The sequence below is a fragment of the Bufo bufo genome, chromosome 2, assembly GCF_905171765.1.
Source record: "Bufo bufo chromosome 2, aBufBuf1.1, whole genome shotgun sequence".
Lineage (NCBI taxonomy): Eukaryota > Metazoa > Chordata > Amphibia > Anura > Bufonidae > Bufo > Bufo bufo.
The window spans coordinates 316675627-316697748 of NC_053390.1; the positions used below are offsets into that span (position 1 = coordinate 316675627).

The window sequence follows — 22122 nt, forward strand, 5'->3', positions numbered from 1 at the left end:
AGAAGAAGCTGTCTTCAGCATCTACTAAACTTTGACGAGTACCTCTTAAATGCAGAAGCAGGCTTCTCAGCCTGTCTCTCCTCTCCCTGCTCCAGCCCTTATACTGTACTAAAAACTAATTGGACTTGCTACAAGTGGTTATCACTAGCAGCCCTGCTCCCCTCTATCTGCACAGCCTGTTCCTGGTTAGTTAATAAGCCCCAGAAGATAAGGGGGCGCTGCCAGCAATCAGCACTGACAGTAAGTGCTACACACAGGTACACAGGCAGAAGGATTGACTGTTGTTTGACCTGTTACCAATTTCTTCTTCCATAGGTCTCTGCTACATTTGCAGCAAGTTTGGTTACAAGTCCAGCGATTGGCGCTTACATCTCGACGTTTTACGGTGATAACCTCGTTGTTCTTCTGGCTACCTTGGTGGCACTGTTGGATATCTGCTTCATTTTATTGGTTGTGCCAGAATCACTGAGGGACAAAATGAGACCTAACCTCTGGGGAGCACAGATTTCCTGGGAACAAGCCGACCCATTTTCTGTAAGACTCTTTTGCTTTTTATATCTACTATATTTTCTACTAATGTGTAAGTTTTGAGATGCAGAGTCCAGTAGTGTAAGGAGAAGCGATTGTATCTTCAGTGTAAAAGAAAGTTGTTTTTAAAGTGTTACGGTCGTTTCGGCTAATTTTTCAGATTAAGCTGCCATGTGTTTACATGAGGAATATACCACTGTTTCTGTCCATTATATGGTTTTTGTCTGGTATTTAGCAGTTATTCAGTTATTCCCTCCTTCAATCTGTAATATTTTTTTTTCCTGAACTGGCAAGTGGAGGCAAGCTGGAATTGTATCTGTCAATATACAGAACATGAAGATAAATGAGATTCTGATCCCTATCTGTAGCATGTCCAGCAGTAATGGAGGACATTACACAGTAGAACTAAGCAGTTTAGATGTTAAGACAGTAAGGCCTCTTTCACACAAGCGTGACGGATTAGATCCGGATGCGTTCAGTCAGTTTTGTCTGCGATTGCGTTCAGTTGTTAAGTTTTTTCCGCACGGTTGCAATGAGTTTTTCACTCAGCCCCATTCACTTCTATGGGGCCAGGGCTGCGTTAAAAAAATGCAGAATATAGAACATGCGGTGTTTTTCACGCAATGCAGAACTGATGCGTGAAAACCAAGGCTCATGTACACAGACCCATTGAAATGAATGGGTCAGGATTCAGTGCGGGTGCTATGCGTTCACATCACGCATTGCACCCGCGTGGAAAACTCGCTCGTGTAAAAGGGGCCTAAATCACTTACTAGCCAGCATCAGTCTCTGTATTAGCCTCTCCATGTCTATACCAGCCCCTCCCTCTTTCCTCTCCATAGACCTCTCTGAAATTTGATCTTTCAGTGAGCAGGCAGTCTGTCTTCACTGAAGACTGATCTATGCAATATTGTAAGTGGAGATAGGCATTTTGGAGTATAGTGAAAGTAATTGCCATTACAGAGATGGTAACAATGCAATATAACATCCTATCAGTATACACATTTACACAGAGAATGCTGTCAATCACCGATAACGCCCCCTCTGTGTACAACTGAAGTTAGAGCAGAAATATAAATGTATAAATTACATATTTTACTAAATCTTTTCCCACAAAACTTTATATCAATCTGCTCAGCTTCTCCTGCCCTGTAATGTGCTGCCTGCACTGCGTTTTGTGGTGACAGGTTCTCTTTAAATCGCCTACAGACAAAGCTTTTTGCCGTTTAGATGGCTACTGGGTCCCCTGCTTGCACACAGCACATATGTTGGTGCTGCATAGAGATTCTTTGTATTTTAGTAGTACATATGAATACGTGATATATTAGGCGAATCTGCTGTCTTCCTCGCCGTCCAGCAGCCTGTCTCCCTTTCCCCGACTGCAGGCTCTCTGCAGTTGGCCATGAACCTCCTCCTTCACCGGTAACGCCACCAGGAGGAGAGGGAAGAACACTCGGCACAGCTTTGACATCACATACATAGAGACCTGTTTAGATGAAAAGGGAAAGAATGGTGACATTCACTTAAATTGTAGCTACTGTCTCTAATTCACATCAGTGGTGACTATTGCACCCCTACAGCATTTTCCAAATTTACAGGGCTCTGATTCAGAGCATTTTCCGTATGCAGATTAGCTAGCATAGGTGAGAAGTAGCATCTTCTCACATGTATTTAAAGGGGTTTTCTGAGATTTTAATGCTGTCGACCTCTCCTCGCAGTAGTCCCGCTGCCTTCTCTCAACTTTTCCTTAGTCACGTGGGAATGGGTCTGAGCTGCGATACCAAGTAGAGCTGCTGTACGGTGCTGTGCTTGGTGAGCAGGGAGATGGCCGCAGTGTTCAAAGGAGAGCTGATCGGCGGGGGTCCTTGGTGTCGAACCCCTACCGGTCAGATATTAATGACCTATCCTGAGGGTAAGTCATTGGTATTAAATTCTCAGAAAACCTTTTTAAGGGATCTGTCTGGTCACAAACCCCTTTTAAGATGACAGCTGCTATTGAGCCTTAAATGGGTTTTCTGGTACTTCAAAATTCATGACCTATCCTCGGACTTTAGACACCCCTGTTAATCACCATTTTGAAAGAAGTAGCGTTTTTTTTTGTCGGCCTGTGTGACGATCATATGGCCATTGTGCAGCTTAGTCCCATCCAAGTGAATGGGATGGACCTGCTATACAATGTACAGCGCTGTGCTTGGCATTGATGGCCAGTTTGCAGTGTTCGCCCGTGAACACATGCGAGCTGCCATCTTAAATCACAAGTCCGGCGAGGCACAGGTAAGTCCTTACCTGTGCCTGCGCCGCGGGCCAGTCTGAAACAAATGCGGTCACTGGGAGCAGGCAGTTCCGAGAACAGCCACCGGGGGCCTTCATCGGGTGTTCTCGGAACTGCCTGCTCCCGGTGACCGCATTTGTTTCAGACCGGCTCGCGGCACAGGTAAGGACTTACCTGTGCCTCGCCGGACTTGTGATTTAAGATGGCAGCTTGCATGTGTTCGCGGGCGAACACTGCGAACTGGCCATCACTGGTGCTTGGTATACCAAGAGGCTTCATCTCTCGTCCAACCACTGGCACCATTAAATAGGTGACTTGCTGGAGTGTTGGTAGTCGTAACCCAATGATCAGATATCGGTGACCTATCCTGAGAGCAGGTCATCAATATTTAAGCCACAGTCAACCCTTTTAGGTAGAATGCAACACCCCCGGCATGGACCACCCTTACTACTAGGTACAGCTGTCTCGATTGTCTGGTGCTACATATACTGATGCTCAGTTTATAGAGGTAGCACTCTGACATCAACACTTGCAGTATGCCCCTACGTATGATTTCCACAGTTTCTAATACTGTGTTTCAATCCTCCAGGTAAACGTTCATAGTTTTTACATCCAGAGGCTGAACACTCAACCTAAACCCGTGCTATTAAACATACGTTCTCATGGGGGTGGTAATGTGGCCTTGTGTAATATCTGTGATCTAACCAGAGAAGCATGTTCAATTTGACCTATATTCACAGCGGTCTAAGCTGAATGTTTCTGCCCTCGTCTTGTCACAGATGTTCTTCAGCTTTTAGGCCTGGCAAGTACCAACATAGGAGATGCGAATTCCTGGTTCTGTTGAACAGTTCATTAGAAGTCATACATCAAGACAGGTTTCCAGATTCTGAATGTAAACGCTGAATATTTCTATTCACTGAGCTCAAATCTGGAACCCCCTGTGATTATCACTCTACGAGATTTTTATTTTTTTGCCAGGATCCATATTACTGTACACACATTTATATCTTGGACACTACCATTAATTTGAGTAGATACATCTGAATGTTTCATACTCTAAAATTTATTTTTCTTTTCTTTCAGTCCCTGAAAAAGATTGGTAAAGACACCAGAGTTCTTCTCATTTGTATCACCGTTTTCTTTTCCTATTTGCCAGAAGCTGGACAATATTCTAGTTTTTTCCTTTATCTCAAGCAGGTAGGTTTTTTACAAATTTTAGAATCCCTCCTGCTACACCATCAAGGGGTTTTCCTGCCATTTATTTTGATGACCTATCCTCAGGATAGGTCATCAATATCTGATCAGCGGGGATCCAGCACCACCGCAGATCACAAGTTTGAAGAGAAGGTGGTGCCCCATGAGAGCGCTTCTTTCTCCTTATTGCACTAAGTGTCGTCTCCCTTGAAGCGGTGGCATAGTGTAAATACAAGAACTCGCTCTATTCTTGCTCTAGTACTTGTAATTAAACTATACTTCTGAGATGAGACAGCGTAAAAGGAAGCAGCGCTCACATGGAGCCCCGTCTCCTCTTCAAGCAGCTGATCTGTGGGGGTACCGGGTGTCAGACCCCACTTATCAGATATTGATGACCTATCCTGACGATAGGTCATTAATATATATGGCCGGACAACCCGTTTAAATGTCATTTTCTATGCCCCCCACACCACAAACTGAAACTGTAAAAAAAAAGTCACACATTTGCAAATTTTTGAACACCCATGTGCCTAAATTTAGGCGCATGTGGCGTTTCTATGCCACTGGGGAACAGCAGGGTGGGGTATTGTGTGGTTTGGTCCATCGGGACACTTACATTATTATTTATGCCAATTTCCTAGCGTAAATGGATATAAAATCTACTCCAGCCAGAGACCTGCACCGCGTCTATAAACTAAGTGCATCCTCTGGTGGCCCAGGGAATATGAAAAAAACATTTTTTTACCCCATGACCCCCAGTAATGTTTTCCTGTTTGGGAAGGATAGGCTCATATTTCAAGCAGTTATTTGCCCAATAGAGGATTCTAATAAACTAGTAAAAATGATGTGGTGCGGGTTCAGATAAGTTTTTTTCTTTTCATCTCACCATTCATTTATTACAATGTGGAAGTAATCGTTTATGTACTTTGTTGCAGATCATAGGCTTTAATCAGGGGAGCATTGCAGCTTTCATAGCGGTGGTTGGGATTTTGTCCATCGTGGCTCAGGTATGTGTCGTTTTTACTACAGTGCCTTGCAAAAGTATTCACCCCCTTGACTTTTTTCATATTTTGTTACATTACAGCCTTAAGTTCAATGTTTTGTTAATTTGAATTTTATGTGATGGATCAGAACATAATAGTCTAAGTTGGTGAAGTTAAATGAGAAAAAATATATAAATCAAATTAATCTTTGGAAATAGAAAACTGAAAATTGGAATGTGCGTATGTATTCACCCCCTTTGTTAGGAAGCCCATAAAAAGCTCTGGTGCAGCCTATTACTTTCAGAAGTTACATAATTAGTGAAATGATGTCACCTGTGTGCAATCTAAGTGTCACATGATCTGTCATTACATATACACACCTTTTTTTTTTGAAAGGCCCCAGAGGCTGCAACACCTAAGCAAGATGCATCACTAACAAAACACTGCCATGAAGACCGAGGAACTCTCCAAACAAGGGACAATGTTGTTGAGAAGTACAAGTCAGGGTTAGGTTATAAAAAAATATCCAAATCTTTAATGATACCAGGAGCACCATCAAATCTGTCATACCCAAATAGAAAGAACATTGCACAACAGAAAACCTGCCAAGAGACAGCTGCCCACCAAAACTCATCGACCGGGCGAGGAGGGCATTAATCACTGAGGCAGCACAGAGACCTAAGGTAACCCTGGAGGAGCTGCAGAGTTCCACAGCAGAGACTGGAGTATCTGTACATAGGACGACAATAAGCCGTACACTCCATAGAGTTGGGCTTTATAGCAGAGTGGCCAGAAAAAAGCCATTACTTTCAGCTAAAAACAAAAAGGCACGTTGGGTTTGCGAAAAGGCATGACTCCCAAAATGTATGGAGGAAGGTGCTCTGGTCTGATGAGACTAAAATTGAACTTTTCGGCCATCAAAGAAAACGCTATGTCTGGAGCAAACCCAACACATCACATCACCCAAAGAACACCATCCGGGACTGGGAAACTGGTCAGAGTTGAGATAAAGATGGATGGTGCTAAATACAGGGATATTCTTCAGCAAAACCTGTACCACTCTGTGTGTGATTTGAGGCTAGGACGGAGGTTCACCTTCCAGCAGGACAATGACCCCGAACACATTGCTAAAGCAACACTTGACTGGTTTATGGGGAAACATGTAAATGTGTTTGAATGGCCTAGTCACAGCCCAGATCTCAATCCAATAGAAAATCTGTGGTCAGACTTAAAGATTGCTGTTCACAAGCTCAAACCATCCAACTTGAAGGAGCTGGAGCAGTTTTGCAAGGAGGAATGGGCAAAAATCCCAGTGGTAAGATGTGGCAAGCTCATAGAGACTTATCCAAAGCGACTTGGAGCGGTGATTGCCACAAAAGGTGTCTCTACAAAGTATTGACTTTAGGGGGGTGAATAGTTATGTGCATTGACTTTTTCTGTTATTTTGTCCTATTTGTTGTTTGCTTCACAATCCAAAAATAATAATACATATTCAAAGTTGAGGCATTTTCTGTAAATTAAATAATGCAAATTCTCAAACAATCCATGTTAATTCCAGGTTGTGAGATACCAAAATACGAAAAAAGTCAAGAGGGTGAATACTTTTGCTTAGCACTGTATATCTCTTGTATGATTTTTTTTTAACCAGATATTTACTTATTCTCAATGTAATATTCTATACAACCCATTACTCACAACCACCTTTACAGACATGAGGCGGATAATTTTACCTTGCCTGCCTCCAGCCTCATGGTTACCTGGATGTCATTGAAAGTTGCATATACAAGACCCATATTATTTCAAATGGCAAAGTTTTTAAATTCTCTTCCTTTTATTTTTTTTGGCCTACTTAAGGCTATATTTATAGTGCATTCAGGTTTGGCGTATGCACTTGGAAAGCATCAAAGGAGTGTCCTATTTCTTACTGTGTATCAGACTGCTGTTTCCTTTACAGCAGTGCTTCTCAAATAGTGGGGCGCACCCCCCAGGCTCCGTAAAGGGGGGCTCGTTCAGGGCCGGCCTTTGGGGCGTGCGGGCTGTGCGGCCGCACAGGGCGCCATAGCATCAGGGGTGTAATATGCGGCAGGGAGATGAGCGCTTCCATTGTGGAAGTGCTCATCTCCCGTCTGATCAGAGGCCGGCGCAGGCGCTGGACGCGATGTACGGAGCGGGGGCCGGAGGAGGAGCTGGGGGCCGGCAATAGCGGTGGGGCGGTGCGGTCACTGTACTATAGCCCCGCTCCCTCCGGTATACTAATATAAAATGTATTATTGAATTAAAAGTTATTAAACATGCCCCCCTCACTCCTAAAAGTACCGTATATCCGAATTTCTTCTGTATAATGCCGGCAGGCAGGCCGGGCGGCCGGCGCGTACCTCAGTGATGTCACGTGCCTGCGCCGCCTGCTTTATAAATGAAGCAGGCGGCGCAGACAAGTGACGTCACTGAGGGACACGCCGGCCGCCCGGCCCGCCTGCCGGCATTATACAGAAGAAATTCGGATGTGCGGTACTATTAAAAGTGAGGGGGGCATGTTTAATAACTTTAAACGGCTGCGGCGGGCACACGGAATCTGTGGATGGCACTGTTATGGGCTGGGGGGGGGGGGGCACTGTGGATGGCACTGTTATGGGGTGGGGGGTCTGTGGATGGCACATATATAACAGTGCCAGCCACAGATCCCCCCCCCCCATAAGTGTCCGTCATCCACAGATCCCCCCCCATAAGTGTCCGTCATCCACAGATCCCCCCCCATAAGTGTCCGTCATCCACAGATCCCCCCCATAAGTGTCCGTCATCCACAGATCCCCCCCATAAGTGTCCGTCATCCACAGATCCCCCCCATAAGTGTCCGTCATCCACAGATCCCCCCCCATAAGTGTCCGTCATCCACAGATCCCCCCCCCATAAGTGTCCGTCATCCACAGATCCCCCCATAAGTGTGTGTCCGATCCACATTTCTTTCTTTTTTTATTCTCTTATACGTTAATAAGGATACAGTGTTATGCAGAGGTGTACTTATAACAATTTTATAGACAAATGATACTATTTACAGTCGCGCGCGAAATGTTTTCTTCTTCCTAGGGGGGGCATGACAGAAAATAATTGAGAAGCACTGCTTTACAGGAACGTTGTGGCCAGTGTAACTGTATGGGTATACTGTGGTTTATGTCAGAGCTATATGTCTGGGTCTACTCCCAATATATACCTCTGACATATAATCCAAATGGCACGTGAACAGAGCCTAAATAATAAATCCGTTATCAAGCCCAAAGCTTTTAGGTAGATGACTCTTCTCCCAGATGTAAATCCTTGTGCTATACTTTATATTTTCCAGACTGTGTTCCTCAGTATTCTTATGCGCTCAATTGGAAACAAAAATACTGTTCTTCTTGGTCTCGGTTTCCAGATGTTCCAGCTGGCCTGGTATGGTTTTGGGTCACAGCCATGGTAAGTACAGTTATCATTTGCTACTACTTGCCTCAATGTTTTCTACTGGCCTCCCAGGTTGTAATGGACAATGTTCACACTAGATATATCCACACTAAAAGCTCTGTGGATGCCGCACTCGTGTACCCCATCATAAAGGAATGGACCCATTGATGATGGGACCACCTTTTCGTAATACTTAAATGTTGTCCTTTAGCCCATTGGATAGTTCATGTCCTCTGTACAAAAACCTCTTAAAACTTGAAACTGTAAACCGTCTGGAAAATAAGTAACTAGTTGTGAGGACCAGTCCAGTAAATTCAGAAAAAATGAAAAATAAGCAGATAACTAGTCCGGATGAAACCAATAAGTATATATGCTGATTGTCTGGTCCAAGCATTTGTCAATGTCTGCGGCATTATAAGGAATTATACAATTTCCCAGGAAGGTCCATTCAAAAGGGAATGTATCCTCTATTATTTGAATCAAGGTTTTTATGTTAAATATTTTTGTGAAAAAGTGTTTTTCTGCTTGTTCGATGTCATCTGTATTAAATAGAAACTTCCTAGGATATTTCAGTTTTTTCCACAATCAACCAAAACTGTTTTTACTGATACAGGTATTCTCATCACAGACGTTTCTGATATGTCTGTACTCCCATAGAAGTGAATGGAGAAAGCTGTACACGCACGGCCACGTATCCATTTGCTGTAGCCGTGGTGTCATTTTGAACACGAGAGCCCCATTCTGGAGACAGATGCAGGTCCCTCCTCATTTATCTCATACCCTGTGAATAAATCATAAATGTCTGTGATGAGAATACCTCTTAATTGGTTTCAGCGACGACAGGTCAGAGAACTAATAAATGAAACCACACACAATCTCAGTGTGCAGTAGGTCCTCATTATTCCCGGCATGTATATATCGTATGGGTAGTTTGCTCTTTTCACACGTTTTAAAATTACTTTCCAGGATGATGTGGGCAGCTGGTGCTGTAGCTGCCATGTCTAGTATCACGTTCCCTGCAGTGAGCGCCCTGATTTCCCGTTGTGCTGAGTCGGATCAACAAGGTACATTTTTGTTATGAAACAGCCTGTAGAGGTGTATTGTGTGTATGTATATTATCCATAAAAACACACACATACTGCTATGGTACTCTTGTTGTAAAGAAAACATGTGTGATAGAAGGGTTATTATGTTAAGACACCTGATCTAACATGATGGTTTTGTTACCATTGCAGGTGTAGCACAAGGCATGGTAACTGGTATTCGAGGTCTATGCAATGGTCTAGGCCCCGCACTCTATGGGTTTGTTTTCTTTCTGTTCCACGTGGAACTTGGGGGATTAGTGCCAGTGCCCAGCACAGATGATAAGACCACAAGCAAAGATCCTAGCGAAGAGGTAAGCGGTGAAAAGATGTTGTATGGCTTTGTAAACTGATGGAAATGACTTGGGTATTACTATGTATTAGTTTTGTTAAAGAAGTATTCTGGACAGTTTGAACTCCTCAGTCTGGTCCATAACACACGTCAGATAATGGGGCAAATTTACTAAGTGTCAAAGATTTTGACAATGTAAGGGCTTGTGCAGTCCGAAAATCACGCTGCATTTGTGAGCATGATCCTCCGCTCTGGACACTGCTCGTCTTGCAGGAGCGCACAGCATTATACTGATTTATAATACTATGTGCCTCTGCTTGACCTTACTTCTACAGGATCCTAGTGACCGCTTTAGGTCAGTATGATTGTGTAAAAATAAGGTCAAGCAGAGGCACATAGTATTATAAATCAGTATAATGCTGTGCGCTCCTGCAAGACGAGCAGTGTCCAGAGCGGAGGATCATGCTCACAAATGCAGCGATATTTCCGGACTGCACACGTTCGTGTGAACTCGGCCTTACACTGAGCCAAATTTAAGTGGCTGCTGCTGGAAGATAAATCATGGCGTACCTTTACACTGCCTAGTGTTTGTGCCACCTACTAGTTATCTTACTTTTCACCATCATTTTTAAGCCTCACCCATTTTCTTTCTTTTTTGTTCACATTATTGCAGACTTCTGGTGCATTTTGAGTAGTAAATCTCCCCTTATGTGTCAGTTACTGCATTTAGAGGCTTTTTGAAGTTTTGTTTTTTTCTGGAAGCTGCAGCTGCTTTTCTCAGACTGTGGGAGGATGAGCTTCCTTGTCCTTCTGTTTCTAACCTTCCACAGGCTGTGATTTAAACGTTCCCTGGATCTCTTCAGTTAACCCCTTAAGCCATAATGTTAGAACTGTGCTTCATGGTTTGACTTGCGTCAAGCCTCTATGAAGCACAGATACATCATGACGATCCCATGGGCACAGAAGTTGTGCTGTGGATCACCATGGGAGCATTACTGACAGCTAGGCTCCTGCTGTAATGGGCAAGATCAGAAAACTCTAATCCCAACTGCTCATCCTCTTGCTGTGGTTGATAGGGACTTCAACATGTAGGTGGTTAGGCTACTTTAACATTGGCGTTTTGGTTTCCGTTTGTGAGATCCGTTCAGGGCTCTCAGAAGCGGTCCAAAATAGATCAGTTTTGCCGTTAATACATTCTGAATGGATAAGGATCCGCTCAGAATGCATCAGTTTGGCTCCGTTCCGCCTCCATTCCGCTTTAGAGGTGGACACCAAAACGCTGCTTGCAGCGTTTTGGTGTCCGTCTGACAAAACTGAGCCAAACGGATCCGTCCTGACACACAATGTAAGTCAATGGGGACGGATCCGTTTTCACTGACCCAATATGGCACAATAGAAAACGGATCCGCCCCCCATTGACTTTCAATGGTGTTTGAAGACGGATCCGTTTTGGCTATGTTAAAGAAAATACAAACGGATCCGTTCTGAACGGATGCATGCGGTTGTAATATTTCAACGGATGCGTTTGTGCAGATCCATGACGGAGCCACACCAAATGCGAGTGTGAAAGTAGCCTTAGATAGAGATGAGTTCATGCTGCCCCCATAGATGCCCCACCAACACAATTGCAGGGTGTTGATGCATAGCCATGGCAGCTTGGTACCTGATAAAGGCCTCCAGTGTACCACAGATGTATGCTTATTAGGTTGTGCTGTGACAGGTATTATAAAATCAATAATATCTCACTGTGAAGTCCTCTGTTAACTAAATGTTACATTTAGAAGTAAAAAAAAAAAATCTTACCATTTTCTCCCAAAAAAAGTCTATAAAGCTGGGTTCACATCACTTTTTTCCCCCCCATCTGTTCAACGTATACGTTGGGGAAAAAAGATACAAAAGTGTAGCACACATAGCGTATCCAGTAAGAAAATGTATACGTTAACGTATACAATTTTTTTTACAGTGGAACTCTATGGTGAACAGATGACACGTTAAACAGATGGCAAAAACGTGATGTGAACCCTCAGTCCCTTGTATTAATAAACCATACCAAGAAAAACTGTCCCACAAAAAAAAGGCCCTCACACAACTAAATGGACAGAAAAAAAAAGTTACATCTCTTCTGCGGCAACTAACAGTACTGTGCAAAAGTTTTTGGCAGGTGTGGGGAAAATTATCTGAAGTAAGAATGCTAATATTTTATTTTTATCAATGAACAACATGCAAAGTGCATGAACAAAATAGAAATTTTAATCAAATCAATATTTGGTGTGACCACCTTTTTCCTTAAAAAAAAACAAAAAAAAAAAACTAAAGGGACTCAGAAGAGATGTTGTCCCAAACATCTCGGAGAACTAACTACGAATCTTTTGTGGATGCAGGCTTGCTCAAATCCTTCTGTCTCTTCATGTAATTCCAGACAGACTCAATGTTGAGATCAAGGCTCTGTGGAGGCCATATGATCACTTCCAGACTCCTTGTTTTTGCTGTATGCTGAAGATAGTTCTTAACCCTTTCCCTACCAGCACCGTACATGTACGGTGCTGGAGAGATGTGGGAACATGGCGCCCGATCACACGTGCAGTGGGCGTCATGGCCGGCAAGTCCGTGACTGGCAATAATGCCGATCGCAGTAATTAAAGGCTTTAGATGCTGGGATCAAGTGAGATCACGGCATCTAAATGCGCAAAAAAAAGGGTCAAATTGTCCGATTTGCCATTTTTTCATTGCTTCTCTTACCTGAAAAAATTTAATAAAATATGATTAAAAAAAGTCACGCACACTCCAAAATGGTATCGATAAACTCTACGGCTTGTCCCGCAAAAAATGAGCCCCTAAACAGCTCAGTAGACATAAGTATAAAAAAGCTATGGGGTCAGAATATGGTGACGTAAAAAAAAAAAAAAGTTATTGAAGTTTACATTTTATTTTTACGCTATTTAGACATACAACATAAAAACTCTATACATGTGGGGTATTGTTGTAATCGTACTGACCCAGAGAATGAAGGGCATGGGACAGTTTTGCCGCAAACGAAACGCGGTGGGAACAAAACTCGTAAAAACGTGGAGGAATTGCGTTTTTTTTTTCCAAGTCCACCCCATTTAAAAAATTACCGCTTCCCACTACATTTTATACCATAATTAATGATGGCATTAAAAAGTACAACTTGTCCCACAAAAATTTAGCGCTCATACAGCTATGTGAACGGAAATATTAAAAAGTTATAGCTCAAGGAAGATGGGGAAGAAAAATGAAAACAAAATAAAAATAAAATAAAAAAACTCCGGTAGTGAAAGGGTTAATGACATTGGCTGTATGAGTTTGTTATCCGGCTGCAGAATACATTTAAGCTACTAACACCTATTTTTAAGTGCCTTCTTACTTTGCAGCATTTTTTTCCACTCCTGCCTAAAACTGTGGCTTAGTATTGTAAAAATAAAATTTTTCATTGAATGTGCTATTACTGTGCAACAGTAGTAGAGCAAAAAATACACATTTGGTATCGTCATAATTGTATCGACCCATACAATAAAAGTAGCCTGCTAGATATGCGGAATGGATCAAACTTTGAATGCAAAATGCATTGGTATAATTGTTATATTTGCAAAAAAATTAGCTTCCAAAAAAGTTGTTTATATGGATACAAAAAGGGTCTAATAAAATGACTTTTCCTGCAAAAATCAAGCCCACATGACTACATTTATGGAGAAAAAAAAAAATAAAAATGGATCTTGGATTGTGGCCACAAACTTTTTTATTTTCATGAAATCTGCAGTTGTGCAAAAGTAGTAAACCGCTAACACTACATAATCATACTGACCCATACATTAGAGCAGGATTTACACGGCCCGATGTTCAGACCAGTTATTATGAACAAACGTTTCTCTGAATGTCCGTTCCCGATAATCTGCCCGTCTAAAAGTGTCACAAATCAAGTCATTGTTTCTGGGCAGCAGATCGTGGAGGTGATCTGTGAATGTAAATGCAGTGTTTCCCTTCCACTAATGAGCAGGCAGTTGTTGGGAAGGAACACCTTCCTGTCAGTCGTCTGCTCATCTGCACAGTGTAAATGTTTCTTTAAAAGGAACACGTACATTTCAAATGCAAAATAAGGTGGCTTCTACAGATGGGTACCTAACACTAAGGTCCCTTTGACACGAGCGAGTATTCTGCGCCCGCACGGAATCCAGACCCATTCATTTCAATTGGGCTGTGTACATGTGAATTGGTTTTCACGCATCGCTTGTGCGTTGCAGCATGTTCTGCCATTTTCACGCAACACTGGCCCCATAGAAGTGAATGGGGCTGCGTTAAAATCGCATCCGCAAGCAAGTGCGGATGCGATGCGTTTTTCATGGATGGTTGCGAAGAGATGTTGTTTGTAAACATTCAGTTTTTTATCTCGCGCGTACAAAACGCATTAAATCGCATTGCACCCGTGCAATAAAAACTGAACAACTCAACGCGATCGCAGACAAAACTGAATGACTTTGTTTGCAAAATGACGCATTTTTCACTGAACGCATTCACAACGCATCCGGACCTAATCCGCACACGCTCTTGTGGGGCCTAACAGAACTGCCTCTCCTGGGCCGACAATGTTCAGGGCAGTGCAGGAACCAGCTATATTTATACTGGGCGGGGAGTGCTCAATCTAAAAGAGGCATCTACCCTCAATATATACTACAAGAAGATTTAGACTAGCACGAAGAGCTTCCATTTTTCATGCCTAGTAGGTATAGTACCAGTGTAATCCAGAAAAATGCCTAATCCCTAGTTCTGTTTGCATGTGTAATGGTGTGCTGCCATTTTGCTGTCTGCATGTTAGCCTTATGGATGTACCCCTGTGACTTTGGATGTGCTAGTCTAAGAGTTCTTGTAATGTGAGTTAGTGAAACAGCGGAGCACCAGCCACTCGGCGATTTCCGTAAGTCTGCCTCCCCTGGCACAGTGGTTATTCACATCTCGGCCACGAAAGGCCCAGCTGGAAAAACCACTTGTTATGCCATAATAGGTTTGGTTAGTCCTGCATTCTTAGGATACCAAGGGTTGAAGCATGGCCAAGTATACCAGACTGAGAGCTGTGGGATTAACCTAGTCATAGACATGACGCACACTATTACTAGTGTGACCTACGGATGAAAATAAAAACTGACAGAAATCAGGAGTGGAGGTTAGTTGGGAGGGCACAGTTTTTTGTTTTTTACCTGGATTGTGTTGCTAATTCTGACTTGTTTCATCCTCCTTTCATCAGGGAGCCGTTATTCCAGGACCACCATTTTTATTCGGAGCAATTGCTGTCCTTCTTGCTTTCCTGGTTGCCTTGTTCATCCCTGAACACAGCACTGACTCCAAAAACATGATGGGTGGAAAGCACAGCATCGGCAGCAATAGTCAAGCGAATACTCCAGACTGTGGCGGCAATGAAGACATAGAACCTTTGTTACAGGACACCAGTGTGTGACTCCCTTCTAAACTGTCCCTTGGCATCGCCCGCAGTCAGAAGAGAGGAGACTGTACCAAGCTCTGCTGAAGAAAAGGTCATTACACAACAGCAACCACAATATAAGGCGTTGGATCTCCATGCAGATGTCCCATTGACTGCCATTGTTATATTTATTTTCACAGTTTTTTTTTTGTCTTAAATATCAATTATTACTTATTCACTGCATGGGAGGTTGCATGTGTAGCGAAACATCTCCAGCAGTAAAGAAGCTAAAGGTTTGAGATTGTGTTTTTCTGCTTATGCTACCTCGAACCTTGTCATTGCATTTTATATTGACTGTTGACAAAAAGAAAATCCCTAGAAGTTGCAGTGACAGAGAGCATCTGACTCTGGTACCATATGCAAAGAGAGACCGTGTTGTTACACGCCCTACAGTGCCTGCTATTACATTTGTGTCGTTGTATTTTATTGTGTAGGAGGTGGTGGGGAGAAGACTTGGTTTTGCCTTTCTTGCTGCATTTTTGGAGTAACCTTGTCTTCTAGAATAACTCTGAAGTTCTCAGTAACTTGTTTACAGAGCTGTACTATGATGAGCGGGATGCTGCAGGAATTCCCAAAACCAACCCAGCGTCCGTGATGATATACGTTATAGGCAAATGCTGCTAGGTCAGACCACATACAACCCTATGGCTGGTAGCAAGCAGTAGAGTAGTAGACCTACAAAGAATAAGGTCTTTACTGTTGTGTCCTAAATAACAGGTATGGCTTGGAACGAGCCTAGCGGGAGAACCAGAGGATCCTCTGGTGGGCACAGGCTCTGATACCACAGTAGGCCCCAAAGGTACAGAGAGAAAATAAAAAAAAAATGCCTTTGGAGACAACAAATTACCGTTAGGGTCTATGTCTTTGAATCAAACCCTGTTAGACTGTATAGATCATATAAGGGTTGAGCCCTGAAAATAATTCCATCTGGTGGGCCCAAGGAAACCCAGTCCGGCCTTGGAAGGAGCTGCCTGATTGTCGCCTAAGGCAAGTATTTGCACAGAGCATAGTTAGATAAAAATGTACATATAAAATGAATGGTATTAAGAGTGGCAGTGTAGTACATTAAAAGTAGTTAGCAGAGTATTTATATGGCAGCTTTCTCATATGTTGCAGATTTCCCAACATGAATTTCTGACCGCTGTTCAAACAAAGATGACTATTTTTTGGAACTCACTGAGAAGAGGACCGAACGTTAAAACCGATTAGTGATACCAGTGTGCACTGTAATATCAGGTACTTCGTAACGTTGCACGTGGTGATGCCGGATTTACACGGGGCAGCTGTTGGTAATGAGCACTCATTCCCTATTAATCTACCAGTGTAAGGGCGTCACAGGTCGCCCAGTGAACAAGCTCCATCATCGGTTGAAATAATCGTTTCTGGACAGCAGATCGTCCTGTGTGAATGAATCTGTATGAGGATGAGACATCCTTCGTCCCCATACAGAGAAGGATGTCTCATCCTCATACAGATTCATTCACACAGGACGATCTGCTGTCCAGAAACTATTATACGATTATACAGATCTGTCTGTATAAGCTGCTTTTTACCTCCTGGGTCCTTCCCAGTGGACTGGTGTAAATGCACTTTTAGGTGTTGATTTTATCACAGCATTCCTAATTTCCTGCATAATGCAGATGGATGCCAGGAGCTACCAGCATGCCTACTCTCTTCTTTTTGGTCCAGATATTAAGGTCACCTCATTTGTTACACTCCGCCTTAACTGCTATGTAGAGTGCATTGGACACATATCATAGCCTTCCTATTCGAAACTCTTCCTACACAGCTTTGGTGAAAGATATGCAGATTAATATTTTCTTTTTATAGCTCAATCTTGGGACACTTTGTCACGTCGGTTTTGTTTTCTTTTTTCTCTCTCAAATGTTACTTTTGAAGATTTAATGGTTTAAAGAAAAGATGCAAATAGTATTTTTCTGAAATGCAGACCGGAGTAAATAAGACATTAACAGATTGCCGCTTTTAATGTTTTATATGTAGATATTTGTAAGAAACATTTTTCCCTACCGAGAGGCTGTGTATATCTTGTATTTATAACTGTAACAAGATTCTTCACTGAAAAATATATTGCTTTTATATAAAGGAATATCTATGACTGAAAATGTTTTTTTTCTTTCTCTTACATAAGGTATATATTTTGTGATGTTTTTTTTCCTTCAAGATAACATACATTTTATAATATGCATTTGATTTTTATGTTAACTCTGATCATGATACATAATAAACAAGGCATATTATACTCCCTTTCTGCTGTGTGGTAGCTTTACTTGGTGTGTAAATAATTCATTGGATAAGGTCTTAAATTGTGGACTCAATATTCATAGAAAACATTTTTTTTTTAATTTTTGCCAGTTTCTTTTTTCATGTTAGCAGTACTAAGCCGTTAAGAATGAAGAATACCAAATATTGTCCTTCTGTAGCAGTCAGCACAAATAAGACCTCCTGTGTAGATAAATAATCAAATTGTCCGTTTACTAATGCTGTGAGGGGAAAATGTTACCAGAAGGGTAATCCTCGTTCTAATAGTAGGTGTAGAGCTAGGATAACAGTAGGACAGCTCTTATTAGTGTTTAAACAAAACTCTGTGGCACTCTGCCTTTGTTAGTGCTCAAACTCAGGTTCCTACCCTGTTTGCAGTAGAAATAGAAACTCCAACAATATGGTTTCAAAGTCGTGGATATTTATTAGACATACGACTGTACAGATCAAGTGACGTTTCGGCCTCACTCTGCCTTTATCAAACTGGTGCCGCTGGAGATAAGAAGTCGGGAAGATCTCCTTGACATCTTCCTGACTTCTTATCTCTAGTAGGACAGCTCTATCATTCTTTTGATAGGCCTAGTCAATAATTTCCACTGGAGAGCACTGCTCTTATCAGTGTAAGGCCTCATTCACACGACCGTGCAGTTTTTAACGGAACTGGTGGCCCATTGTAGAAAAGCCTAATCTTGTCCACAAAACGGACAAGAATAGGACATGCTATATTTTTTTGGTGATGCCACGGAACGGAGCAACGGATGCGGACAGCACACAGAGTGCTGTCCAAATCTTTTGCGGCCCCATTGAAGTGAATGGGTCTGCACCCGAGCCGCAAAAAATGCAGCTCGGATGTGAAACACAACGACGGTCGTGTGCATGAGGCCTAAGGCTACTTTCACATTGGCATTTTGACTTTCCGTTTGTGAGATCCGTTAAGGGCTCTCACAAGCGGTCCTAAACGGATCAGTTTTGCCCTAATGCATTCTGAATGGAAAAGGATCCGCTAAGAATGCATCAGTTTTCCTCGGTTTGCCTCCTATCCGTCTCCATTCCGCTCTGGAGGCGGACACCAAAACTGCCTGCAGTTTCGTCCACTTGACGAAACTGAGCCAAATGGATCCGTCCTGGCACACAATGTAAGTCAATGGGGACGGATCAGTTTCCTCTGACACAATAGAAAACTGATCAGTCTCCCTTTCACTTTCAGTGGAGTTCATGACGGATCCGTCTTGGCTATGTTTCAGATAAAACAAACCGATCCGTTTATGACGGATGCATGCGGTTGTATGACGGATCCGCCAAAACGCGAGTGTGAAAGTAGCCTTATGCGTGATGCTCTAATTGAGTCACTCATCCCCCTTCCCTGTTTGCCCACAGTGGTGACCGGACTGAGAGAGGTAAGCAAGACTGTCTGCCATGCTGAAAGCCTAAACGAAGAAGACGTTAAAAATCTAGGACGAGAAGTAGAATACATGGAGTGACTTCAAAAACTCATCCAGAAAACCAGCAAACAAAAAAATAAATAATACAAAGGATATTCATGCATAGGTTGTAGTCATTAAAGAATGTCAATGTGTGTTCCTTTAAATGTTTTCTTCCACTTTAAAAGGCTATTTGTTTCACGATTGCATTTTGTTAATTTTAGACAAAAAATATTTTTTTTTTATTGTCTTTTTACGCAAGCTAAAAATGTTATCATAAAAAAAAATTGCCAAGCATTTGTCCATAACCTTTAAATATTTTCTCCAACATGGTTTCTTGCTCTTGGTGAATGGAAGCATTCTGCGTTGCTTCTAAAGGCCCATTAGTTTAGATCCAAATGTGATGTAGGAATCTGTTTTTCTCCAGGATTCTCTGTCACAGGAAATTTATATTGCTTTATATGTATCCCCTGCATGCTCAAGAGAAAAAAATGTATTCGCATATGCCCAAAAAATGATTCCAATATATTTAATGTACATTGCAGGAATTTATTGAATTTAAAAGTCTAAGCATACATACACTTTTACATAAAAAATATAAGTGCTAGTCATGAACATATGTATACCCTAATCCTCTATGATTTGAATAGGAGGAAGGAAAGATCTGCACTAGAGGTTCACTGTAATGTGGCTGTACAGCTAAGCTGCTCAAAAGAACACTTCAGACCTGGCTTGGAGCAACTATTTTAGGAGTGTGTGCAAGACAGTTATCATGAGCCGCCAGATCTTTTCTAGAATAGCGCCCTATTAGTTCTTTATATACACATCCTAGACAGGGGTGGCCTAGTACAGGGGTTACTTTTACGCATTAAGAAATAGAGAGAAGGTCTCCAAATCACATTATTCCAACCTGAAACTATTTTGGATGTTGTCAAATTGAGTTAGTCTCTAATGAACACATCCCTTCCAGACTACATAAAGTCCTTAAAGGAGTTGTCTCACCTCATTATATACAGGTTCCTTTGTGGCTCTCAGGTCCTTGGTCGTCTGCTTGCTGAAGGCACAGCAAGCAGGGCAGGGAGCAGGCAACCCTGCCCCTTGCTTGTGTGCGCGTGCTCCCTGTAGATCGTATTAGCTTGTAATAAAGCTCAGATGAGGTGGCCGGGACAGGAGTGACTGCGAATGGACAATAATAAGTGCACGCTCGCTCCCATGAAACCCGGCCACCAGAGCAGCCGGCTGATGGGGTTCCTGTGCGCCTGCACGGCCACCGCTGATAAAATGTTTCTAGATATTACTAGTAAAAAGCATGAAATTTGGGGCAGTATGAGGCATAAAAGGTGACAGAGAAAATTGATCTACATTACAGAAACAATCCTAGGACTACAGAATAAATGGTGATTTATTTAGGTGAGAGACAACCCCTTCCAAGGCTTGGAAAAATGGAGACTATTTGTGAATAGGACCCTTCTGTACCTTACTTCTTGACACGATCAGCTTTCTCTAACATACTTGCTTGTGGTCCTGCAGGTTCAGAGCTCAGTGGACATTCCCAGTGAAGGATGCAATCTCACTCCTCCCACTTAGGGCTCATGCACACAAATGTATTTTCTTTCCGCTTCTGTTCCATGTTTTTGCGGACCGTATGCGGAACCATTTACTTCAGTGGGTCCGCAAATCAGCAGAAGGTACTCCATGTGCATTCCGTTTCCGTTCCACAAAAAAGTAGTGCTTGTTCTATTATTGTCCGCAAATCACGGTCCGAGGCCCCATTCAAGTCAATGGGTCTGCAAAAAATACATAACGCACACGGAACACATATGTATGTCACCCGTATTTTGCAGATCCATACTGTAGAAATGCTATGCCCAGCCCATATTGCTCATGTGTTTGATTTAATAAGTTACTGTTTCCGTTTCCCTTCCGCAAAAAACAGATCGCATACAGAAACCATAAGGATATGTTTTGTGGAATAATGGAACGGAAGAGGACTTAAATCGGGGGAAAAAACCTCAGATTCGGAACAACAGATCTGTGAAAAATGGATCGCAAAACAACAATGGTTGTGTGCATGAGCCCTTACTCTTATTGCTGTGCAAGCTGTGGCCACATAAGCCTGTAGGTTTGGAGGAAGCAGGGGAGCACCTGCATAAACCTGAGTATTTGCGAAGCATTAACTTCACACATTGCACCTGCGCTGAAAACTCGCTTGTGTGCAAAGGGCCTTATATAGATAAATAACCTATTTAGTTTACTGCTGCTATGAGGGGAAGGTATTATCTGCTACTGTAATAGTAGGTATAGAATTAGGATAACCGTATGACAGCTCTATGCTTTCATGATACTTACAGCAGATAAAGATGTCCACAGAAGAGCATTGCACTTATCAATGTAATGTGTGATGCCCTAATTGATTCAGTCGTCTCCCTTCCCTCTGTTCTGACTGAGACAGTCATGAGTGGCTGTTTGCCATGATAAAAGTAAAAAAAAGAGGAACTAAAGAACTAGGACAGGAAGTAGACTACATGGAGTGACATAAAAAAAACTTATAAATATCCAGAAAAACATCCACCCGTTCTCTGCAAAAATGTGTGATAAATACAATTAGATGGCAGTGTCCCTTTAGGGTACCTCTTATAAGAACATGTTCTTGATATTTCCAATAGAAAGTGAGCCAATTTCATTTTGTTCCACGTTCTCCTTTTATTATTTGTTCCTAGTTATAAACCGAAAAAATAACTGTTGTGCCTAGATTGTATGTGCTTCTAAGAGAATATAGCCCCGCTCCCAAATTGTTTACGCTAAACCTAACCCTAATGCCAATACACGCAAGAAACCACACATCATGTAACATAACAGACCCCCTAAAAAAAATACATAAATGCTACTTATTGACACTACCTTCTCCTGGTCCTTCTGCTGCAATAACTTTTTTCGGTGCAGCTTAGGACCTTCCTCTCCATGTGCGGAACAGATCCTTTAGCCTTTTTTGAATGCACTGATCAGATCGGTGTCAGGCAGACGCACAGCTCTCTCACTGATCAGGGAAAGTGCTGTATGAGCACTCTGCTGGATCATTAACCCCTTAGTGATGAGCCTTTTTCTTCCTTTTTTCATAGTCGCGTTTCAAGCTATAACTTTTTT

At 42.4% G+C, this 22122-nt stretch overlaps 1 protein-coding gene across 1 annotated transcript in view; it reads left to right on the forward strand.

The window, feature by feature from the left end:
• The window catches only part of LOC120989083 (hippocampus abundant transcript 1 protein-like), a 72870-nt gene extending 55328 nt beyond the window's left edge, over positions 1-17542 (forward strand). The window contains exons 6-13 of the mRNA XM_040416964.1: positions 316-534; positions 3884-3997; positions 4930-5001; positions 8315-8427; positions 9379-9476; positions 9648-9808; positions 15044-16734; positions 16805-17542. Of these exons, the coding sequence (XP_040272898.1) occupies positions 316-534; positions 3884-3997; positions 4930-5001; positions 8315-8427; positions 9379-9476; positions 9648-9808; positions 15044-15253 (987 nt within the window). The 3' untranslated portion in view covers positions 15254-16734; positions 16805-17542. The remainder of the gene's footprint in view (positions 1-315; positions 535-3883; positions 3998-4929; positions 5002-8314; positions 8428-9378; positions 9477-9647; positions 9809-15043; positions 16735-16804) is intronic.
• Positions 17543-22122: the final 4580 nt, after the last annotated feature.